Consider the following 21,661-nt stretch of genomic DNA (forward strand, 5'->3'; position numbering starts at 1 on the left):
AAATATGTTAGTAGAGAATTCACAAGACAGTGAAATGCCAGCATAAACACTGAAACCATAGACCGAGATAGTTTTACAAGAGACAAATGTTTGGGTTGGTGGATTGCTTTTCTTTGACCAAAAAAAATTATATAGAATATTTTATTGAATGTATTTCATTATATATAATTGCATAAAACATACTTCATAATAAAATAAATTTTACTATATGTAATTTCATAGTTTCATAGAACATTACGAAATGTTCTTAATAAAGGAGCACCATAGCAGCCCTGCGGCCTCAGTGGAAGTCTTTCTCTCCCTTTTCCTGGGAGGAGGGACCTTCCAGCAGGAACAGGCCCAGCCTCGCCCCGCACCTCATCACAGCATGAGGGCAGCTGCTCATCAGCTCCCTGTCTGGCGTACTCACTGCCCTACATATGACTGCCTTTTGGACTCTTGTTCCTTTTATAACTGGGCGCAAAAGCTGCATGACAGTGGAGCGTGGCCCACCTGACATGATGTAGAGAGTATAGCAGGCATTATGCCAGAATGAGGAAGAACAATTTTTTAAAAATTTGAATTGTGCTACTCTATGACCTTGGGCCATATTCTTTAAAAGGAAGTACCCAAGGAAAGAGAAAATGTCAGGCATAGAGCCAACATTTCCAAAGAACGTCCTTAATCTGTCAGAGTTATATCCAGAAGGCATAAAGGTCAGAGGAAGCTGATGGTTTTTTAAAAAGGGAAGGGATGTAGGCAGGGTCCTGAGGTTAAAACAAAAATTGTATAAAGCAGTCATCTATATGCTTAAGAGAGGGAACATGGGAGAGCTCACATTTATTTAGAGTACAGATACTGTTGTGATACTTTAGAAACTTTTTCTGTATTAATCGAAACAAAAGCTCTTAGGCGTAATAATGATGGTGATAACTGACATTTATACAGCATTTACTCTGTGCCTGGCACTGCCCTAATGCTTTTTATGTGCACAATTTATGTGCATTTAATTTGTCTAAGGGCATGCAACTACAAACTCTGTGTTTGATTCCAAGTACCCAAGAGGCACAATTTGTGTTGTTACTATTACACTTCATTACCTACCTGCTTGCTACTGTTATCCCCATGTTTAGCTAAAGAAATAGAAGCTTGGAGAAGTTAAAGTAACTTACTGGAACATTACCTTTTAGCAAACCAATAAATATCTGTTATTGAACTGAGAGGCACAGCTAATACATGCCGGACCCAGGATTCAAACAAGGGTTATCTGTCCTGAAAGCTTATTCTTTTCTCACTACTCTATGCTGAGGATAACAAAAGGGTGTTTTTTTAGGAGGAAGGAGGCGGTATTAATTTTTAATTGCACAAGTGACATATAAGTACATTCTGCTTTTTTGAAAAGTGAAACAAAACAGATAATGCTAAAGACCTCTTTGACCCTATGCTAACCTTTTTTACTTCCAAGGTAATTACTGATTGTCATATAGGTATCCATTTAAAAAGAGATTTTTTTAAAAAAAATACCTTTGGGCAAAAATGAGGAGAAGAAAAAAACAGGTTCTACATGTAGAAAGTGACAGAAATAAACAAAAATATTTTGATTTACTTAAATTCAGTCAACTCCAGTAAAGAGATTCTTCAAATCTTTGAGCAGGGAAAAAGGGGCTTGAAGTCCAGCATAGAGAAAACATTGGGAAAGAGTATTTAGACTTCAGAATGCAGTTGAGTTCCTGAGAAAAGTAGACTATACCCCAGCTTACTGGGAGGACTCTCAGATGTGATTGCAGAGCTGTTGTCAGTTACGTTGGTCAGCTATAGTTATGGAGATGGGCAAGTCAAGCAGAAATGAGAAATTCTGTGTTTAAAGAAACTTTGAAAATGGACTGGGCTCCCTGGTTCATGCTTGTAATCCAAACACTTTGGGAGGCCAAGGTGAGCGGATCACTTGAGGTCAGGAGTTCAAGACCATCCTGGCCAACATGGTGAAACCCTGTCTCTACTAAAAATAAAAAATTCAGCCAGGCATGGTGGTGGCAGGTGCCTCTAATCCTATCTACCCTGGAGGCTGAGGCACGAGAATCATTTGAACCCAGGAGGCAGAGTTTACAGTGAGTCAACATCATGCCATAGCACTCCAGCCTGGATGACAGAGTGAGACTCCACCTCAAAAAGACAGCAGAACTAAAAAATGAATTCTGAAAAACATGTGTCACTAATTTTAATATCAATACCCAGAGATATCCCGCTAGAAATTACTGGACAGAGAGATGGTCTTTATGGAATTAGAAATGAGGGGTTACTGTCAGAAGCCATAAATTAGCTGTACCTCTTTTTCAAACAGTATGGCTAGAACTTAGAGCCTGTAAACGTAGCATTATGAGCCATGATAAAGCCAGTCATTGGATAAATATTTATTATCAGTGGAAATTGGTGATTGTATAACTGGCTGAACACCGTGCCCAAAAGTGTGATGGGTAATAAGTTCATTTCAACTGCCTTTGGGCCCAGTATTTGGAGTCTTTGTGTTTGCATCCTTATTTGCATGACAGTTACCATCAAAACTAAATGAAGCAATTCAAGTAAAGTTGCTAGAAGAGTGGCTCAAAAAATGTCGGTTATGATTGTCACCCTGATTACTACTCATTCTCTACTGGACTCAGCAGACACCTTGAGCCACGAAGGCAGAGAACACTTACTTATTGAATGGGTGGGGCCACATTAAGGGGGAAGAGACTGTCTATATGTTAGGTGACAAAAGTAGGTCTTTAAAAATTATGATAGGCAGAAATTGTAACTGAACCCAGGTTTGGCTGTTCACCACTTGAAAAACTCAAGAGACAAGAGTTTCTTGGGTGGGAAGAAAAGCAAATTTATTCTGAAAGCCAGCAAATCAAGAAAATGGCAGACTAGCCTCCTAAACTACCATCTTAAGTCAGTACAGATTTTAGGCTCTTTTTATGTTCAGGGCAGGGGCATGAGAAGCAGCTGGCATTAAGAGGTGACAGACAATGCAGACATCTGGGCACCAGCCGGAGTCCCAGGAGGTTGGGAACTACTTTGTCTGGGTCAGGTTGTAATGCTGAATCTTTAACAAAACATAGTTTTTTGCATACTTCTTCTTTTATTCCAGAGTTAATTTTTAAAACTACATGATTGCTGTTTTTGTATATTATCTGAGTGCTCTAAAATTATCCTAGCCTACATGCAGGTAAAGGTCCCTTAAACAAAAATTACGTTAGTTATGTTCTTTTGCTGTTTCGCTGTTACAAAATGATTGGAAAAAAAAAATAAGGATAAATATAAGTTCTACATTTAAAGAAATAATTGTTAAAGAACTAGCTAGGATGTCTGCATGTACTGTAGTAGTGGTTTCCAGCATGGAATTGAGAGTCAGACAAATCCAGATTCAAATCCTGGACCTGTCACTTACTTGTTTATGACCCTGAACAAATTATTTAACCTCAGTAAGCCCAATTTTTCTTATCTATAAAGTGGGAATCATAATTGTGCCCATTTTATAGAATTATGATGAGATTTAAGTGAGATTATACATGTGAAGTCATTGGCACAGGGCTTAACATGGAGTGGATGGTTAATAAGTGTCTCATTATTTTCATGATTAGTTTGATTAATCATGCAAACTTCTGGAGGTTTAGTTAACCATACGATCATTAATAAACTCCACTGTGAGTGTGAAACAGTTGAATCTACATTTAGGCTATGCTAATGGAAGAGTCAGGAAGAGTTCCCCTATTCCCTGGCATGGCCAAGAGACTTCTGGAACTCCTTTCAGAGGAATATTGATTGAAAAATTAACACATAAGATGGATGTAGATAATAATAGGGAAGGATATACAAATCACATCATATGAGAAAATTGAAAAAATTGGAGAGATCTCATCTGGGAAGATAAAGTTGCCCCAATAAGATAATCTTGAGGAAGACAGGACAGCTGTTCTAAGATCTGAAGGATTATTGCGTGGAAGAGGCGAGACACCCATTCTGTTTGGCTTTAAAGAGTGGGATAAGAGAAAGAGGAATAGTTTAAACCATTTTTGAGTCATGGACTCAGATCTGATGAAGACTTTGGACATTTTCTTTCCCCAAAGTAACACATGCACATATATAAACTTTTCCTTTTTTTTTTTTTTTTTGAGACAGAGTCTTGCTCTGTCGCCAGGCTGGAGTGCAGTGACGCGATCTCCGCTCACTGCAACCTCCGTCTCCTGGGTTCAAGCGATTCTTCCACCTCAGCCTCCCAAGTAGCTGGGACCACAGGCACGTGCCACCACACCCGGCTAATTTTTGTATTTTTAGTAGAGACGGGGTTTCACCATGTTGGCCAGGATGATCTCGATCTCTTGACCTCATGATCCGCCCACCTCAGCCTCCCCAAAAATTTTGCATTTTGAGGCGTTCACAGACTTCATAAAGTTGAGACTTTATGAAGGTTAAAGGTCATTAGACCAAAGTAAGAATTACAGAAGAACTTTGAGCATTTAAAGAACACAGCTCAGAACGGAGTGCCTCTGGTTGTACTGAGTTCCCCATCTTTGAGAATGTTTCAGCAGATGCTGGAGTCCTGTCTCACAGGGATGTGTGAGAGGAGATCCCATATTAAGTGGAAGGTCAGACAAGATAACCGCTAAGGTCCTTTCCAGCCCAGATTCTATGATTCCTATTTTTCTTTCTCCAAATCTCAGTTATCTTTAGGTGCTCTGAGACTATGTATTTACAAAGGATTTTCTGGTTCTAGCAATAAATATGGACTTTGAGGGGAAAAACCATAGGATTTTTTTTTTTTTTTTATTGAAGCTATGGTGATGTAATGACAGATAGGTTAGGATAAATGAAAATAAGGAAATACTTCGGAGCTCAAAAACAACTAAAAAAATTTCTAAAAGGAGTAATTTGAAGTGTTATCAAACACATCTTGAAATTATTTCTGAACTCGAATAGTTATTTAACATGATGTGGCCCAGTCACGTGACCTTTCTCATTAATAAGGCTAGTTTGTTAGGTGCCAGGCACTATTCTAGGTGCTTTCTATGTTTTAACACCTTTAGTTCTGACATTTTTGGAGTCCTGACACCAAGATCACTGGTAGAATCTTCTAGTACCATCTCACCTTACAGAGGGGAAACCAAGGTAGAGTTTAACTCTCCCAGGAGTACATAGTACATGCAGAGAATCTGAAACCAACCATCCTGGTTCCTGAGCTCTTAAGCCAAATAGGTCCTGGCCAGATCTTTCAGCACACAATGTCTTGATAGGAATTTATAAGAAATAAACTTTTTAGGGGAATACTAGGCCTGGAGATGACTAGTACACGTGATGCATTTCACATTGGCACTTATGACTTCTAGGTGCTGCATGCCATGGGGACCTCACAGAGAAGCTCAAACTCCTGTACAAAATGCACGTCTTGCCTGGTAAGTGAGCTACATGGAGCAGCACGTGTCTGTAACCATGAGCTGGCCTGAAGTCTCTTTTTTAGGTATAACCTGATTTCCTCTTTTTGATATACACAGTCATTCATGAGTCACTAAGAACTGACTGAACCAAGATAATTTGTGTAAGTTCTTGAATCAGGATGCACTTGATTCTATGGTCATTCACCTGTGTGAAGATAAGTTGTAACAGAAAAGAGCAGGCAGGCTTCTGCAAGAGAAAGAATAAATGGCACTTGTAACACCTGTGGTACAAGGAGAGAGAGAGAGAGAGAGAGAGAGAAAGAGAGAGAGAGAGAGAAAATGAGAATGAATGTAGGAACACTGAAGGATCAAGTGGGGAAAACGGTGAGATTTTGAGTTCAATTTTAAACAAGTTGGTACTGGCTGGGATCTATCTAGCAAATACTTTTAAAAATGAGATGAGATTGGCACTAACAATAGAGGTAGGATAAAACTAGATTTGGGAATTCTCTTTGCAGCATACGATTTCCTAAAATTTTGTTCATAAAGCATTATTTCATACAACTTGGAAAATTCTCCATACAACAGAAAATATAAAGGAACACTTTGGTGTGGGGTTGTTAAAAGGGAAGATGGAGTTAGAAAGGGAGTGACCCCCCTCCACTAAGGTTTAGAGACAGCAGCTACTCAAGGCCCCACCTCACCTTTGTAACTTTAGCTTCTCATCCCCGCTTATGTCATTTTATTTAATAATTAAGCATACTTTCACTGATTATGGCCCTACCAATATGTTTCCTCCCCTCCATAGAGCCATCCTCTGACCAAGATGAGCCAGATTCTGCTTTTGAAGCAACTCAGTACTTCTTTGAAGATATCACCCCAGAATGTACACACGGTAAGTGACTTTCCTCATCAAAGATATTACATTTGTTTTCTACGGAGCCTTCCATTTTTGGAAAAAGACTTGCCCCCAAAGCTAGTCAATCAAAGAAGTATGTGAATATGGTTTCCTAATTGGTTACTTTCTTTTCCAACTTCTGAGATTAGACAATTACTCGTCAGCAGGTACCTCAGCCCACTGAAGGAACCATGTACATTGTTTCCCAGTAGATTAGGAAACTCATGTCCTGTAGAGCTATATACTATGCTGCCTTCTCTCTGCTAGGGTCAACCTCGTTAAGAATATTATCCTATTAGGCAGCCATCCAGAATTGGAACTAGCATTTCTATCAGAAAGCATTCTCTTATATCTGTGTTTGCTCTATAACAGAAGTTGGCAAACTATGGCCTATAGACCAAATCTAGCCCACCACCTATTTTTTTATAGCCTGTGAACTAAGAATTTTTTTTACATTTTTAAATGGTTTTTAAAAGTCAAAAGTAAAATAATATTTTTGCCACATGAAAAGTATATGAAATTGAAACTTCAGTGCCTATAAATAGTTTTGATGAAAGGCAGCCAAGCTCGTTTATGTATGTATTGCCTATGGCTGTTTCCATGCTGCAGAATTGAGTGGCTAAAACAGAGACAGTGTGGCCTACAAAGCCCAAAATGTTCACTGTCTGGTCCTTTGTGGAAGAATTATGCTTATCCCTGCTCTCTGTGGATGATAGGTCTACAAAGATGTGATTTAGCTCGTATATGTCTCCAAATTTATGTATTAAGTCACATACTGTTTTGTCTTACATTAATCTAGCATTATCTCTTAGCTTGCTACTGCAATAAGTTACTTCTAATTCATCACTAAAATCAGCCTCATATATGCCAAGTTAAAAAGAGGGGAGAGAAATCACTAGGTCAACTTTATCAACTCATCTAAGTCCAAAAGTAAATGCAGGTTTCTCCTGGGTTCTTTTACCTTTTAAGTTTTGCCCTCCCTAAATAAGCAGACTATAGACCTGCCATCCCCAAATAGGCACACTGTAAACATGCTTTTTCTACAAAAAGCACCTAAGTGATATTTGTAGAGAGAGTAAGCCAGGCTCAGTCTTATGACTGGCAATACAAGTTGAGGGTGGGAGCTTTGGACAGAACACTAGCTATATATATTGTTATCTAGGTGAGTGCAGGCAGGTTCCTGTGTGAGCCTCAGTTTGCTTGTGTGGAGAATGGAGATTATAGCTATCATACTGAGTGTAGTCAAGACCTAATAATATAATGTAATAAGACTTTTTGCTTAGTGCCTTAGTGATCCTACGTATTCTTAATATTATATATTGAAAGTAATAGCAAAAAAATATTATATATTGAAAGTAATAGCAAAAACAATCACTTTTGTACCAACCTAATATCATTAGCAGTCACATTCTGGCTACGAAGTGTTCACCACATGTTTCTTGGTAGACACTCATCTCAGAAAGGGATTCTCTTGTTTTAGAAATACTTCAGGATAGGTCACAAGCCAATAGCGTGTAATGTCATTGAATGGAAGGGTCACATGCCAATAGCATGTAATATCATTGAAAGATGCTTTTTGAAGGTTTCCCAAGGCCAAAGGCACTATTGCTTTGTATGGAAATTTTTAAGATTTAGGAAAAATATATTAACTAAGCCAAAGCTGTCTTAGAATCCTACCATATAAAGATAACTAATAACCTTGAAATATTTCATTTTAGTTTTTTATTCAAATTATACACATACACACACACACCACAGATATATATAAAACTGGGATTCAAACTGCCTATACAGTTTTGTATCCTGCTTTTTTTTTTACTTAAAATCCATTGAGAATATTACTTGGTCATTAAAATTTCTTTGAAAACGTGGCTTTTAAATGGCTATACAATATCCATGGCATGGATTTACTATACATTAAATATTTTTAAATATTCACTTGTTTCCTAAATCATTTTCAACATTAAGAGGAGACGAATTTCCCAACAATATATAGTACACCTTCCTCACTGTGTCTTAAAAGCTGCTGAAAGTAATTTGACACATAATATAGTAAAGGCCACATCTCTGGCTGACCAGCCAGTTTTGGGTGGTTGAAGAAGTGCTGCAATACACTCTAACAGCCGACAAACTGCATGGGAAGCTGAGAGCATTTACACCTCTCTGTTTTGAAGTCCCTATGTGCTCTGTAATGTCTTAAGAAGACAGAACAGTTGTAAGTGGGTTCCTTAAAAGTCATATTTTTGAAGTACCAAATTATAAATCTGAAGCAGTTTTATAGCACATAATATTTTAGCAAAAATTTTTTTCCTCTCGTCTACGAACATAGATTTTAATTTCCTTGAAAGTGATCTTTTGCAGGAATGGCAAAAAAAAAAAAAAAAAAAAAAAAATCAGTCTCATATATGCAAAGTTAAATGATAATGTAGAAAAGAGAGGAGAGAAATTAACATTCATTGGGGTACTACCATTTTTTAAATACTGAAGACTATGTGGCATCATCCCATTAATTTTTTTGTTTTTTGAGACAGAGTTTTTCTGTAGTTTCCCAGACCAGCTGATTTTTGTATTTTTGGTAGAGACAGTATTTCACCGTGTTGGCCAGGATGGTCTTGAACTCCTGACCTCAAGTGATCTGCCCACCTCGTCCTCCCAAAGTTCTGGGATTACAGGCATGAGCCACAGCACTTGGCCCTCCATTAATTTTTATTTATTTATTTATTTATTTATTTATTTATTTATTTTTTATTTATTTATTTTTTTTTATTGCATTTTAGGTTTTGGGGTACATGTGATGAACATGCAAGATTGTTGCATAGGTACACACATGGCAGTGTGCTTTGCTGCCTTCCGTCCCCTCACCTGTATCTGTCATTTCTCCCCATGCTATCTCTTCCCACCTCCCCACCCCCCGCCCCTCCCCCATTTCCCCCCAACAGACCCCAGTGTGTAGTGCTCCCCTCCCTGTGTCCATGTGTTCTCATTGTTCAACACCCGCCGGCCTCCATTAATTTTTAATTGTACACTGAACCCAGGCTGTGAGAAAGAATTCGGTGGCGGTCCTTTATCTAGAGAGTGTGTTGTCAGATAAAATAATGGGACATGCAATAAAATTTGAATCTCAGATAAAAGATAATTTTCTTAGTATAAGTATGTCTCCTGTAATGTCAGGGTTATACTTATCCCCCCCAAAAATTATTTATCTGAAATTGAAATTTAACTGAATGCTTTATTTTGTTTGGGGAGTTTTATTGTTTGTTTGCTAAATTAGGCAACCCTATTTAGATAGTCTTCTCTTTTCCACTACAAATGCTAACTGCATAGTCATATTATATCACATTCTACTCTTTCTCGGTAGTTGTTGGATTGGACAGCAGAAGCAAACAGGGTGCAGATGATGGCTTCGTTACGGTGAGCCTAAAGCCGGACAAAGGTACGGATGGTCTCTTCTATATGTTTACCTTCTTGCTGGTTGCACACTTGGGTTTTGGCCGGTAAGCACTTAACTTCTTAACATTTGGGTTGCAGGGAAGAGAGCAAATTCCCAAGAAAATCGTAATTATTTGAGACTCTGGACTCCAGAAAATAAATCTAAGTCAAAGAATGCAAAGGATTTACCCAAATTAAACCAGGTCAGTGCTTAAAGTTCAAATCATTCTGACTTCAAACCTGGATGCTCTTTTTTCTATGACTGAAAAGTCATCAATAAATGTAGAATCAATCCCCCTCAAAAATAATAATAACTTTGGGGCAGTTAATTAGTATCTGTTTGAACCTATTTTGTGCATGTATTTATGCATCAAAAATATGCTCCATTGTGAGAAAATGACTTTTCCAGAGAAAATATGAACCACAACAATCCAGTTTTGAGAATTTATGCATCTTATTCCAATCATTAAAAATACCCTCAGATACCCGAAAGACAAACACATGCTGTTTTCAAATCACTGTGCTTAACTACAAAGATGTCTTGACACATTTTCCTTAAAAAGCTGGTGAAATGAGGAAAAATATATATATAAATAATTGTAACATAGGATGAAAATGCTAAGTTTCATAATCGAAGGACAGAAGTCATCTGGGTGGAGACCGAAAGCGTTACTTTTGTCCAGGGAGATGGCAGATGTGTTGTAGGAGGAGGGATTGGAGCTAACCTTGGAAAAATTGAGGTACATGCTGAAGTGTGTACATGTGAAAAGAGATGAGTCTCAGATGTCCTTAAGATGCTTCAAAAAGGAAAAAGAGAACAAGAAAATAGTTACTGAGACAAATGTATGACATAGTCCTTCTTGACTCTAGGTGATCTGTACATGGATGTTTACTTTTTTATTCCAACTTTCATAGATGTTTGAATATTTCAAATTTAAAAAAATGGTAAAATAGGCTGGTCATGGTGGCTCATGCCTATAATTCCAGCACTTTGGGAGGCCAAGGCAAGAGGATTGCTTAGCCCAGGAGTTCAAGACTAGGCCTGGGTAACATAGCGAAACCCTCCCTACAAAAAAAAAATGCAAAAATTAGCAGAGCATGGTGGCATGTGCCTGTAGTCCCAGCTACCTGAGGGTCTGAGATGGGAGGATCACCTGAGCCCAGGAGGTTGAGGCTGCAGTGAACCATGAGTGAGTGCACCATTGCACTCCAGCCTGGGTGACAAAGTGAGACCCTGTCTCAAAAAGAAAAATTTTAAATGGAAACATCAATAAGACTTTAAACATATCCATCCAGCCTAGGGATCTTTAGGCGTTCTCATTTAAATGGCTTTTCAGTCCATTTCAGTCCTGCCTCTCTGCTCCCTCAAGATTTCACATTCTTTGTGTTTTTCCAAATCGCTCTTCAGGGGCAGTTCATTGAACTGTGTAAGACAATGTATAACATGTTCAGCGAAGACCCCAATGAGCAGGAGCTATACCATGCCACCGCTGCGGTGACCAGCCTCCTGCTGGAGATTGGGGAGGTCGGCAAGCTGTTCGTCCCCCAGCCTGCAAAGGAGGGCGGGAGCGGAGGCAGCGGACCATCCTGCCACCAGGCCATCCCAGGCGTGATCTTCCCCAAGAAAGGGCCAGGCCAGCGTTACGTGGTGGAGTCCGTCGAGCCCCTGCCGGCCAGCCTGCCTGCCGACAGCGAGGAGCACTCCCTCGGAGGGCAGATGGAGGACATCAAGCTGGAGGACTCCTCGCCCCGGGACAACGGGGCCTGCTCCTCTATGCTGATCTCTGACGACGACACCAAGGACGACAGCTCCATGTCCTCATACTCGGTGCTGAGTGCCGGCTCCCACGAGGAGGACAAGCTGCACTGCGAGGACATCGGAGAGGACACCGTCCTGGTGCGCAGCGGCCAGGGCACGGCGGCACTGCCCCGGAGCACCAGCCTGGACCGGGACTGGGCCATCACCTTCGAGCAGTTCCTGGCCTCCCTCTTAACTGAGCCTGCCCTGGTCAAGTACTTTGACAAGCCCGTGTGCATGATGGCCAGGATTACCAGTGCAAAAAACATCCGGATGATGGGCAAGCCCCTCACCTCGGCCAGTGACTACGAAATTTCAGCCATGTCGGGCTGACACGTGCGCCTTCCCCGGGGGAGCGGGAGGAGAGGGAGGGGAGGGGCTTTTTTATGTTCTTCTGTGTTGGGTTTTTTTTTTTTTTTTTTTTCTTCCTTTTAAATTAAATATTTATTAGTACCTGGCTTGAAGCCTAGTGTTTTCATAATGTAATACAATGAAAACTGTTGGAGAAATATTTAAACACCTCAATGTAGGTACAGTACACTCTTGTTGCGGGGAGGGGATTTACCAGAATACAGTTTATTTAGTGAATTCTAAAAAACAAAAAGATGAATTTGTCAGTGATATGTGTGTATTATAACTTACTAATCTTGCTGTTGATCTGTATACATGGTTTAAAAAATAGTACCGTTTAATGCTAAGTAAGGCAGCAGTCATTTGTGTATTCCGGCTTTTTAAATAAAATTAGAGCTAGAAGGAAAATGAAAAGCCACAAATGCAAGACTGATCTTAAATGGAAGGCATTGGTCAGCAGCGGTAAATCCTACACCACTTTAGGAAGTATTAAAAATATTTTTAAGATTTGAAATCTATTTCATAAAAGTCCTCTATTCAAAATCATATTCCACAGATGTTCCCTTTGAAAGGGAAAACATTGGGGGGTCTAAACAGTTATGAAAGTGTAAGTGATTTTTACATGATGCCAGAATAACACTTGTATTTAATCAGTTTAGACAGATACCAGACAAATTTTGCATTTAAGAAATTGTTCTGATTATTTATGTCAACTCATTAGAATTCAGTAAAAAGTAACAGTCTTTTGTCACAGAGAATCTGAAAGTGGCAGCAAAGACAGAGGGCTTATGATAGGTTTTTGTTTTTGCTTTGCTTTTGTTTTTGAAAGAGTAAAAGTACTGATGCCTCTGATACTGGATGTTTAGCTTCTTGTTACTACAAATAAAGCAAAAACTAAAACAGTCAACTTTACCGTTTCTGTATTCTCCATAGATTGAAGAAATTTATACCACATATTGCATATGACCATCTTTCCATTAAGTCAATGTAGAGATCATGTAAACTGAAAAAAAATCTGCAAGGTAATGTAACTGAATGTTTTGAAAAACAGAACTTGTCACTTTATATAAAAGAATAGTATGCTCTATTTCCTGAATGGATGTGGAAATGAAAACTAGCACACCTGCACTTTGAATTCTTGCTTCTTTTTTATACTGTTATGATTTTGCTTTTTACAGATGTTGGACAGTTTTTTTTCTTAATGTTGAATTCATAATCATGGTCTCATTTCCTTTGCTGCTTTCAAATATTCCTTTCAACACATTCCTTTATTTTATTATACATTGTCCCCTTGTTTTTGCTATTGCTGCTGTTGTTTTTTATTCTGTTTACAGGATGATTTTTAAACTGTCAAATGAAGTAGTGCTAACCTCAAATAGGCTAAATGTGAACAAATAAAATACATCAAATACTCTGATATGGATTATCTTTGTGCTTGAGTTCTTGCCTAAGGCAATAACATTATTCCTTTGACAACTCTTGCAGGGGAAACTGTATTAGACAACCATTTTGATTAAGTAAATAAATTTTACAAGGAAACATATAGAGACAAATACAATTTGCAATATATCAATGACTACATTTAAAATAAGGAATAGAATTGTTATCCATTATCTAACTTAAAATACTTATTCCTAATGATCAATGATACTGAGCTTTTTTTTTTTTTTTTTTTTTTTTTTTTTTTTTTGCTCACCTTCAACTGTCTTGATAGAATTATATATTGAGCTTTTAAAAATATGCTTGTTGGTTGCATGTCTGTCTTCAAAACCGCAATGAGATGCCAGCTCACACAAGTCAGAATGGCTATCATTAAAAAGTCAAAAAAGAACAGATGCTGATAAGATGTTGATAAGGTTACAGAGAAAATAGAACACAAATACATACACTGTTGAGAGGAGTGTGAATTAGTCCAACCATTGTAGAAAGCAGTGTGGCAATTCCTGAAAGAGCTAAAAACAGAACTACCATTCGACCCAGTAATGCCATCACTGGGGATATACCCAGAGGAATAGAAATCATTCTGTTATAAAGACACATTCACATGAATGTTTGTTGCACCAGTGTTCACAATAGCAAAGACATGGAATCAATCTAAATGCCCATCAATGACAAATTGAAGAAAATGTGATATATATGCACCATGGAATACTATGCAGCCATAACAAGATCATGTCTTTTGTGAAAACATGGATGGAGCTAGAGGTCATCATCCTTAGCAAACTAATGCAGGAATAGAAAAGCAAATACCACATGTTCTCACTTGTAAGTGGGAGCTAGATGATGAGAACACATGAGCACAGAAAAGGGAACAACACACACTGGGGCCTTCTTGAGGGTGGAGGGAGAGGAGCATAAAAAAAATAACTATTGGTTATGAGCGTAGTACCCAGGTGACAAAATCTGTACAACAAACCCCCATGACAATAGTTTACCTATATAACACCTTCTTAGGTACCCCCGAACCTAAAATAAAAGTTAACAAAGTAAGACTCATTCCGTGTAAAGTAATGAGTGAAAATTCCTCTGTTTAATCCTTACTAGCACGCTATAATGCTGTTTGGTTTAATCAAGTAACTAGTCATTTATTGGACTCTAAGATTGTTACACATGATTCCATGTGTTTTTGTCTTTGATATCTTAAATATTCCTCAAGAAATAACTGAAAAATCTAATACTCTTGCCCATCTGTACTTTGCCAAAATCAAAGACAGCATTGAGCAGGAAATAGTGTGCTTAAATGTGTAGCTCTGGATAAAGAAGAGGGGCCAGGATTTTTCATATCATTAAGAGACAGTAAATGAGCAGCTCATCTCTCTGAAAGCCTATGTCTCTATCAGTATGCTGAGAATTGTTGCAATCTTGTCCTTATTCTTTCAAGCACATCATAGTGCTTTTCATCACAGCAGCAATATATTGCATAATGGCAGGTTTTAGTCTGTGTTTACTTCTAAAGGATGCACATAGAGGAGCCTGAGCCCTTGAGTTGAAATTTCCAGCTTAGTCTTTGAGACAAATAGGCTCGTCAGCTCATTTGATATGTCAGAAGAACAGCCTGGGAGAATCATTTTCCCCTCAGTCAACTTCCAGAAGACAGGCGGCACATTTCTAGTTGTTCATGGTTGTGTTATGTACTTTTGTGTCTCCATGAATTATTCTCTTTGATTTCAACTTGTGATTTACCATCTTCCCTGGTTTTTTTGTTTTGTTTTGTGTTTGTTTGTTTGTTTTTGTTTTTTTGTTTGTTTTTGAGATGGTGTTTTGCTCTTGTCACCCAGGCTGGAGTGGAATGACATGATCTCAGCTCACTACAACCTCTGTTTCTGAGTTCAAGCAATTCTTCTGCCTCTGAGTAGATGGGATTACAGGTGCCTGCCACTATGCCCAGCTAATTTTTGTATTTTTAGTAGAGATGGTGTATCACCATGTTGGCCAGGCTGGTCTCAAACTCCTGACCTCAAGTGATCCACCTGCCCCGGCCTCCCAAAGTGCTGGAATTGCAGACATGAGCCACCGCGCCTGGCCAGTATCATCTTCTCTGGCCACTTTATCCCCAGCTGTGTCCGTCCTTCCTATACTAATGTAATAATGAATGACACCAGTGCAGATGAAGCGCTCAGTGTCTATATCCCAGTGAGTTTCCCGCTCCAGAGCGCTGGGTCCTGGCCTCAGTGGAGTTTTCATATAACAATAAGCAAAAGAGAAAGCTATTGCTACAGAAAAGGAACAAAGCAAACCATCCAGAGCATGGATGCAGGGAAGGGATGATGCCAGAGAAACCACAGGTCTGAGGATATCACTGCTTCAGCACTACTTTGAAGCTGATTCTAGGGAGGAGCAGAATAAGCTATGTGGTAGTACCACGAAGAGAGCCACAGGCAATGAGGAGGCTCATGTCCCAACAGCAGCCTCGACCCCACCAAGGTGACACAGGCCAAGCACCCTGGCTGCTGGGCACAGGGCAACTCCTGCAGCCTGCCCTCTTTAGGACAAACGTCTTTGGGGAGGGTGGTGGGAACTTCCTCACTTTCCTGGCCCCAGAGACTCAAGAGGAACCTCCCGATCTCGGTAGAGTAGCATTGGTCTGGTCTCCGGCTGAAGCTTTGTCTAGGAGCCTGAAGTCAAAGAGATTCTGCTTCTTGAATCTAACAGGGAAACTGAAGTGGATGTTTTTGCAGCTGCCTGATTTCCACCTCCCTCTGGTTAAGGGCTCCTCTGGTTGTGTATTCATCCTGTAAAAAGGTTCTTTTTTTACAGATTCAACTTTTAACCTGAAAAGAATAACAATTGATGTGTTGAGTACAAAGCAGTTCATACTATTTTCTGCCTTAAAATGACTCCTTTACATAATGTTTAAGGCCCTGTGCCTTTTGTTTAACATACTCTTGACAGTCTAATTTTTTAAAAGGAAAGCATGGGAGTAAGATAAAGGAATTTGTCGTTAGACACTAGCGAGTAGAGTGGGCTAAGACTAGGATTCTCTTTCTGTGGGCTTTGTTAATACAATCAGCTGCCCAGGAGACAGGTCTGCACGGCAGCCAGAGGCAGACAGCAGAGGGCCAAGCTGTAGATTATTAGGGGTTCCTGGATTCATAACTACTTCCTCCCCTTACCCTTCACAGAGAGGCCAGAAGAACTCTGCAAAGCTCAATCCGGTAGCTCTTAGAATACCTGAAGGAGAAAGTATCAGCTAGATTCGTGCTGCATCCTAGGGCTGGCCTGGAAATCGTCTTTTGAGTCCTAGAATAGATCTGGTGAATTCATTCATTTCGTGACTATTGACCACCTACTAAATGAGATATTGTTTTAGACACTGAGAGTACAGCAGCAAATGCTAATGACCAAAAACAATCCCTGTCCTTAAGGGAAATTGTATTTTAATACGGGAGACAGACTCTAAGAAAGGCAAGTGCCGTATCTGTTACAATGTTAGTGGCATATGCAATTAAAAAATACTGTGGGGAAGCAAGGTTGGAAATGCTGGGCATGGGAAGGTGGTGAAATTTTAGATTGGTTGGTTAGGGAAGACCTCACACAGAAGATGACTGTTTAGTAAAAGTGGAGGGAGCGAGCCCTGCAGACCAGATGACTGGAGGAAGAGCTTTGCAGACAGAAGAATCTGCAACTGCAAAGGCCCTGAGGTGGGAGTGTGCCTGGTGGGCTTGAGGGACTTCAAGGAAGCTGCGGATGGAGCAGAGTGAGTGAGGGGAGGTGGTGGGCAGTGATGGTAGAGAGGTAACAAGGAACCAACGACAAGATGGCCCTTAACTCTGAGGGGGACAGCAACCACTGAAGGGTTCAGAGCCAAGAAGAGACAAGACCGGATCGAGGCTTTAACATAATTCTATAATGGCCACTATAATAAGAATAAGTAGGAGCACAAGGATAGAAGCAGGCAGACCACTTAGGAGGTCACTGCAGGAACCCACGTAAGAGTTGATGGTGACTTTTTCATCTACCCTAACTGCTGGGGCCTAGAAGAAGCAGAGGAGCACATCCATCATAACCTAATGGTCAAAGCAGGCACCGGCCAGGTCAGACTCAGAAAGGGAGATGGATCCTACCTCTCAATGAGAGGCATGTCAAAGAATTGCTGCCCTCCTCTATTCCACCACATCAACCATCCTTCTGGGTTTTCCCAGGCCTTCTTGGATATTCACAAAATATTTTAGCATCTGGCTCATACATTTTCTCTTTGCCCCAGTTTTTGCTACCATTCAGGGAACTTCTACATCTCAACTGAGAACCCAGACAACACTTTAACCTTGATTTCCCAGATTACTGTGGTTTTCCATCCCCTGCTGTATCTTAGAAATATGAAGTCATAACTTTTCAGCTCTGTCATTCCCAGGACATTTGCCTATGGTACTTCTAGTCCTTGGAATCTATTAATCCAGGATGTCTCACGATGATTTTCCTATTCAGATATGATCCTGTGGTCATCTCTTCCACCACTAGCTTTTCAGCTCTCTCCACTCAATTTGCCCGCATCCTCTGCATCTGCCATCTGCCCTCTGCGGTGGTTACTCTGTAAACCCTAAATCATGTATCACTATAATCATCTGCCTTTTTCACTCACACCTGGGCTGCTGAATAGCAGACACTGCTAGAGGAGAAAAAAAACTACATGATATAGATTTGTACTACTCCAATTTTATGATTTTTATCTTCGGATAGGTCCCGAATGCCAATTACCAATCCATGATTGTTCCATGTCCCTGATCCAATCTTCCTAACCCCCAAATAGCTATTGTAATTATTTGCTAGTCTTGTCGAACCCCCTAATCCCATGCCTGCTTCCTCTTAGATGAACATTTGATTCTCAGTTAACAGAATTAATTGGAGCTATCAGTTGCAACTCTCAACTCTGAGCCCCTCAAGTGCAAATGTGTCTGCACCTGCAATCTATTTTCTCCTTCCTCCACCTTGGAGGAAAACTCAGCACTCTTGAACCTCTTTTATCTTCAACATCTTCTTCTTCACCATAGCCTCAGATTATGAGAATATTTACTCAATCCTTTAACTTTGTAACATACTAGTTATTGATTTATCTAATTGCATCACAGTCAAACATGAAAGAGCGGTCTTATCTTGCTACCTCTGTTTCTTCACTTCCAGTCTAACTTAGTTCACTTCAGCATGGATTTACCATTGCACTGAAACTGCACTTGCTGAGGGCAACAATGGTTTCCTAATTGCTAACTCCAACAGATCCTGATTCTTAACTTACTCCTCTTTCTGTGACATTTACATCTGTGACACTCTCTTGTTAAAATTCTGTCCTCCTTTTCAGGGTGTCTGTGACACCAATATCTTCACAATACCCTTTGTTTCTCTAATAAATTCACCATGAGCTTTCCTGGGCTGCTTTCCTTTGCCCGCCTCTTACATGATGGACACCACAAGGATCTTCCCAAGGTGCTCCTTTCTCATTGCTTGCCCTGAATGAGCGCACCCACTTCAATAATGCCAACCCCTGTCTACTCTTGACTCCCAGACACTAAGTCAGCTCAGGCTTCTCTCTGCAACTGTTTCACTTAGCCCATATGTATTAAGTGCCTTGGGTGTTTCAGGCTCTGTGCCATGTGCTAATAACAGCAGTGGTATTGAACAAAAGAGGCATAGCAATGCTCTCACTTCCTGAACTTATCATATGCACTTCAAAAACTGGACTCTTATCTCCCCATAAAGCGTCCCTTTATTATTTCTTAGTTAATTAATAACAGCAATGTCCATCTAGTGACTGATGCCAGAAAAGTATGCCATTCTTGATTCCTCCCAATTGCTTATAAGACCTTTTTTTTTTTCTGAGTTGGCGTCTCACTCTGTCACCCAGGCTGGAGTGCAGTGGTATGATCTTAACTGACTACAACCTCTGCATCCCAGGTTCAAGCAATTCTCCTGCCTCAGCCTCCCGAGTAGCTGGGACTGCAGGTGCACACCACCACACCTGGCAAATTTTTGTATTTTCAGTAGAGATGGGGTTTCACCATGTTGGTCAGGCTGGCCTCAAACTCCTGACCTCAGGTGATCCACTCACCTCAGCCTCCCAAAGTGCAGGGATTACAGGCTTAAGCCACTGCACCCAGCCCCTATCCATTATTTTTTTATAAGCACCATTCAATCTCTGCTCCTCGGTCTATTCTCAGCTATAATGCCTTAGACCACTTTTGTATCTGGTGATAGGTTCAGGAGGGTTTTATTAGGTTTATATATTCATATTTATCATCTTCTGCACTCCAGACTGTATTTGTATAGGTTATCCTTACGCAACTGTATCAATCCTATTACCTTCACATAAAAAAGGAGATTGATTGCTCTTTACTAAAAAATAAACAAACAAACAAACAAACAAAAAACATTTCTTGGCTTGTTGTAGGCTATGAGCATCTTGCTTCTTCTTGACACCTTTCCTCAGTATCTGATGATCCAACTGCCCAAAGTGTGACCCACAGGGAGAACTCAGAGGTTGGTGCTCTGATGGAATCTTACATATGTATTTATAGTACCTGACCTTGGCAACTCTAAAAATTTCCTTAACTGGGTCTGCTTTCAGTAACCAGAAGGCAGTCATTCATTTTCTATTTTTTTTTTTTTTTAACTTTTAAGTTCAGTGGTACATGTGCAGCTTTGTTATATAAGTAAACTTGTGTCATGGAGGTTTGTTGTATAGGTTATTTCATCACCCAGGTATTAAGCCTGGTACCATTTGTTATTTTTCCTGACTCTCTCCTTTCTCCCAACCTCCACCCTCTCATAGGCCCCAGTGTGTGTTGTTCCCCTCTATGCGTCCATGTGTTCTCATCAGTTAGCTCCCACGTATAAGTGAGAACATACAGTATTTGGCTTTCTGGTCCCATGTTACCTTGCTAAAGATGATGGCCACCAGCTCCATCCATGTCCCTGCAAACATATGATCTCATTCTTTTTTATGGGCGCATAGTATTCCGTGATGCATATGTATCACATTTTTCTCTATCCAGTCTGTTCATAATAGCAAAGACATGGAATCAACCTAACTGCATCAAAGATAGACTGAAAGGCAATCATTCAAAATGGCCCTTCAGCTGTTTGTCAATCTGTGTGTGATATAATTGCTCTTCGAATTGTTGGCAAGCAAGACAGAAATGGTCAAGTCTGTAAATTCATCATGTCACACTTTCCTATGTATATGTGAATGTCTGTACCAAGCGTTCGAAACAAACTTTTTGGATTGCAACAAAGATTGCTGGATTGTTGCCTATTTTTTGCCCCTAGTCCTTCGTCTCACACTCCCTGGTTATTCTTTTAAACTACTGCTTATGTGATCTTTTGAAAACTAATGTAATCATGTTTTCCTCTGTTGCAAGCCTCTCAGCATCCCACCTTCCTATGGGATAATAGACAAGCATATAAGAAAGTTTATGATCAGTCACTACCTATGCTCTATATACTATTTCTCAACACTGGTTGGTATTCTAACAGGTAAAGAACCAAAAATATTCAAGGTATTACAGTATATTCTGTTGGCAACACCCCCCATGGGCACCGAGGAAGGAGAACTGTCCAGACCCCAGGCACAAGTAGTGCCTGAAGAATATCTTCGTTTATAGCGTTATTGCTCAGCTGTTTCCTTTATATAATCCTTCATATATAATCATATATTAGTTTGTAGAATTAGTACTTGAAGTATAACTTACTGCTTACATATATCTAGCATACTTAGTTCTATATCATCTTTCTATATAATCATATAGGTATTGTAATCGGAGCTGTACTGACACATTTACTGCTGATTTATAGAATCCTTCTATATAACCATATAGTAGTTTGTAGTAGGAGGAATGCCTAGAACAGTCACAGAACAGAAGCAGTACATGGGAAAACAGCCAGACCATGACAAGAAACAAAGATCCAGGAGGTGGCGTCCTGCCTGAAAGGGCATACGCTGTGTGGCCGGCTTGGAGCAAGTGCCTCTCCTCCTGATAAAGGAGTTGTAGTATCTTGCATCCAGTTCCTGTGGAAAGTAGGCCTCAGGCCTGAGATCCTGGAAGTAACGGAGGGAGAAGAACCCCTCTGGTGTGACCAGTCATGGCGGCTGTACACCGTCAGTCTTTTCTCGCCTCTGTGCTAGCTCAAATCATCCTCCCATAAACACCTTAAGAAAAGAGCACAAGTCTGTCAGCTCCCACTACATTAAGCTTACAGCATCCTTCTATTAGAAATCCTTTGAAGTCTCCAGGCCCCAGATAAGAAGTGCTGCGCATGACACCTGCTGCACACAGCCCACCTCCTTGCCTTGTTGACCTAATG

General features: G+C 40.0%; 1 protein-coding gene across 2 annotated transcripts in view; it reads left to right on the forward strand.

Annotated features, from left to right (window-relative positions):
- TBC1D9 (TBC1 domain family member 9) overlaps nt 1-13,286 on the forward strand; it is a 139,407-nt gene extending 126,121 nt beyond the window's left edge. For both annotated transcript variants that reach the window (XM_039479184.2, XM_074396886.1), the window contains exons 17-21: nt 5,346-5,411; nt 6,202-6,288; nt 9,650-9,724; nt 9,820-9,923; nt 11,129-13,286. In XM_039479184.2, coding sequence (XP_039335118.1) covers nt 5,346-5,411; nt 6,202-6,288; nt 9,650-9,724; nt 9,820-9,923; nt 11,129-11,851 — 1,055 coding nt within the window. In that variant the 3' untranslated portion in view covers nt 11,852-13,286. The remainder of the gene's footprint in view (nt 1-5,345; nt 5,412-6,201; nt 6,289-9,649; nt 9,725-9,819; nt 9,924-11,128) is intronic.
- The last annotated feature ends 8,375 nt before the right edge of the window (nt 13,287-21,661 follow it).

This window comes from Saimiri boliviensis, chromosome 3, assembly GCF_048565385.1.
Source record: "Saimiri boliviensis isolate mSaiBol1 chromosome 3, mSaiBol1.pri, whole genome shotgun sequence".
NCBI lineage: Eukaryota > Metazoa > Chordata > Mammalia > Primates > Cebidae > Saimiri > Saimiri boliviensis.